Source organism: Charadrius vociferus, unplaced genomic scaffold, assembly GCF_000708025.1.
Source record: "Charadrius vociferus isolate BGI_N301 unplaced genomic scaffold, ASM70802v2 scaffold61, whole genome shotgun sequence".
Taxonomy (NCBI): domain Eukaryota; kingdom Metazoa; phylum Chordata; class Aves; order Charadriiformes; family Charadriidae; genus Charadrius; species Charadrius vociferus.
Genome location: NW_009646945.1, coordinates 3,845,732 through 3,849,160, shown reverse-complemented (window position 1 = coordinate 3,849,160; position 3,429 = coordinate 3,845,732). Strand labels below are relative to the sequence as shown.

At 46.4% G+C, this 3,429-nt stretch overlaps 1 protein-coding gene across 1 annotated transcript in view; it reads right to left on the bottom strand.

The window, feature by feature from the left end:
• NRP1 (neuropilin 1) overlaps window positions 1-3,429 on the bottom strand; it is a 113,174-nt gene that overhangs the window by 109,455 nt on the left and 290 nt on the right. Inside the window, exon 2 of the mRNA XM_009895105.1 lies at window positions 27-201. Within this exon, the coding sequence (XP_009893407.1) occupies window positions 27-201 (175 nt within the window). The remainder of the gene's footprint in view (window positions 1-26; window positions 202-3,429) is intronic.

Below are 3,429 nucleotides of genomic sequence, written 5' to 3'. Positions count from 1 at the left end.
CTCCTCAGCGCGGCGCCCGCACTTACTTGCAGTCGCGGTCCTCCAGGTCGAAGTGGGGGTTGAAGTTGATCATGATGCGCTGGTAGGGCTCCGGAGCCTGGATCAGCCACTCGCATTTTTGGCTGGGGTGGTAGGACTGGGGGTAGCCGGGAGAGGTGAGGTACCCGGGGTTTAAAATTTTGATCGTGTCACCGCACTTATCTGGGGGCGGGGGAAGAAAACAGATTGTTTTTATTGTTGGTGGTGTTTTTTTTTCAGTTCCACCCCCATCCCCCGGCAAACACCCAGGTTCAGCCCGCAGCAGCGGACCAGCTGACCACCGTGGGAATGCTGGGGAGGTTATGGCTTCTTCGAGCAAAGTTTTGCTGCATCCTTATGTCTTTTAACACAGCGGCATCTCTGCTACATTTTCCCAAAGGAAAGAGGCCTGCTTCTCCATGCTCATCCTTAAGGCTGGCAGCCGGACAGGCAGCAGGTAGCAGAAGATACACCATTTCTAAACAATATCCTTTTAAAAAGCCCCCCACCCCGAGCAAACAGTGTCCCTTACAGCATTAAAACCTTGCATCCTCACAAAAGTGTTAACGTTGACTCAGTAGGGTGTCTGAGACTCAATTATCTCCAAAAAGTATAATCTTCCTAAGTCTGAAGCGTTAAGGAAAGCTGGGAGGAGAGCTAAAAGGATGTCATTTGACCCCCTGTCCAGCTATGGGATAAGCCTGGTCTGTGTCACTGACCACTGGGATTGTCTTGGTGGATCCAAGCTCATTCGCAGCAGACCCTCCCTTTGTTTTATCAGTCCATAAATCTAGGCAGGTCAAAACTATCTGTGTTCTTCAAACCCAGGCTAGCAGAGAACAAAGTGGTTTTAGTGAAGCAGAAATCATCCACTATTTATTCCTTCAAGGAAGTTTGTTCATGCTTGCAGACTGCATCAAAGTAATGGAGCAGAACAACATCCTTTCCTCTCCCCTCTGTCCCTTCCTCCCCCCAACAACAACAAAGATTTATGTCCAATAGCAAAATAGTTGCAAAAGTTTCCAGAATCACCAAGTGTGACTGTGAAATGTGGTATGCTACATCTTGCTCCTTGGGCCAGCATTATCAGGGTTGCATTTTAAGGTTTATAGGAAAAATAAAAAGGGACAAGAAATCCAGCCTACAGGGTTACTCACTTCACTGTCCAATGCAGGTTTGTGTTATCACTTTTTTACTACTATGGATTTCTTTCTACAGATCTTCAGGGAGGAAAACTTTCCCCACACATTGATTGTTTAATTTTGAGCAATAAAATACAATAGTAAACTACAGACAGGAAGAATGTCCACACTAAAAAGCAAGACTATATATCACTACATCCCAATAATGGTATATACAGGCTGTAGTACTGTATCTAATACATTCCCTGCAAAAGTAAAATGGCATTACTTGCTCTCAGCATGAATTTATAAATGTACAGGACTTTATTGCAGGAAAAACAGGTCAAATGGAAATGAATGAGGAAGCACACATCAAAAATGCATAAACCTACACTCTTTATAGAAATTATTTGCCATAAATTAGGAGGGAAGGTGATGATACGTACTCAGCTGTATGGTCAAAACACAGATACTGCTAAGCATGTTGCTGGGAAAGGCTATCTTATTATTTATTTCTGCTCTGCCTTTTCAAAACAGGCTGTTTTCCTCCAACCAGAACAAAAGGCGTTGCAGCTCAAAGCTCAAAAGCTGTCACTGGTGATCTTACTAATCCGCTGTCTGGGGCTCTCAGGGAATCTTGCCTTTTCCTCCCTGTGTAAGCACACTCGGAAAGTGATCCTGTCTCATTAAGCCCACTCCAGCCCTGCAAACAACATGGCAGAGTCTGGCATCTGTTAAATGCCTGAAATAAAGCAGTGCTGCTTCTAGTCACTTGACAGAGTCACTTCAGAGGACGCTGAGGTGGACTCACTACCACCAGTGCTCCTTAATCTGTGACTTCTGGGAAAGTGACAGTGTAATAAGATAATGCGGTCTGCTAGACTCCCTGGCTCTGTGCAATCTCTCTCACACTTGATTAAGAAGAGCAGTTTCTAATGACTTTGGACCATTAGTTCTAAATAAGGTTAATGAATTAATTTAGTGGACGCTAGTACTGCATGTAGGTGAAGGTAGCATTAGTAGGTCTGGTAGGTTACAGAGGAGGTTAATGGCCTTGGTGACTCCAGCAGGGCCACCACATTAACCGCTCATGGTGGAGCCTTCTGCCCAGCAACCTGCCCTACCCGCCTTCTTTTAATGGGGAGAAATGACCAACAAGAGCACTGGCTGCACCCTCCCACCCCTCAGAGGGTGCAGGACTAGGGCCAGTCCTGGTTTATGTGGCAGCCAGGGACGCAACTGCCTGCACCCCTCACCTGGGCTGGGGGGGTGAGCAAAGCGCACCTCAAGCATCCCCAAGCTGGGCTTGGCACACACCACTAGCTCCTCTGATGCTGGAAGAGGCAGCTCGTCCTGATTAAATTAAGCAGCCTCCTCAAAACATATTGGGAAAGAGATTAACTTCCATCATAAACCATGCGATTTTAATACTCTCTCTTCCATGACACTCCACTTGCAGACCCTTATTAAAACAATATACCAGCGTAAGTGGAGGGTGCTCTCTTCTTTTAATTACTTTGATTGAAAACCCAGTCAGGCAAAAGTAAATATTTGATAATTAGTTAATAATAATTGCTCAGGATTTGTTGGGAAAGGAAAACTCACACAAGCTGTTTCATGTGTGAGCGCTAAACGTCAAGCAGTCCCACAATTAGACCATCTTTAAAAATGCATCGTGCAGTGAAATATTCACGGTGCCCTGGCATTGTTCGGGGAAGGAGGAGCACGCTGCTTTTAATTAGCTGTGTTTTCAAGGGCTGCCTGATAGTACACTAGCTACATCAGTCATTTGTTATGGGATTTCTCTCTTGGAAGGAAGTCTTGAGCCTTCACAGAGAAGCTCAGCTTCTCTCTTGGCACTGTGCAAGTTGCACGTAAACTGCAGACTTGGGAAAGGGGTAGTCTAGAGAGCTCTCCGTTTGAAGACTACCCACAGGTACACACACAACTAGTAAAAAGCACAATAATCTGAAATCCTACGCTTTGGAAAAAGAAAGTGGGGGGAGAGAAAGCCTTCTCTTTAAAAAGTGTTCATTATCTTTCAGATAGCGAAGGAGAGACTTACTTAATTGCCTATGGGAGGAAATATTATTAAGATAATTGGCTGTCCTGATCTAGGGAGAACGAGCAGCCTGCTTTCTACAACGACCCAAAAGAGCGGAAAATAAAGTCGCAAGGCCATGCCGGGGCGGGCGATCCTCGGGCGGGGACCGCGCCGCCTCCCTCCTCGGGCACAAAGTTCCCCCCAGCCGGGCTCAGGTCGGTGCCGGCCCCCCCGACCCCCGTCCCC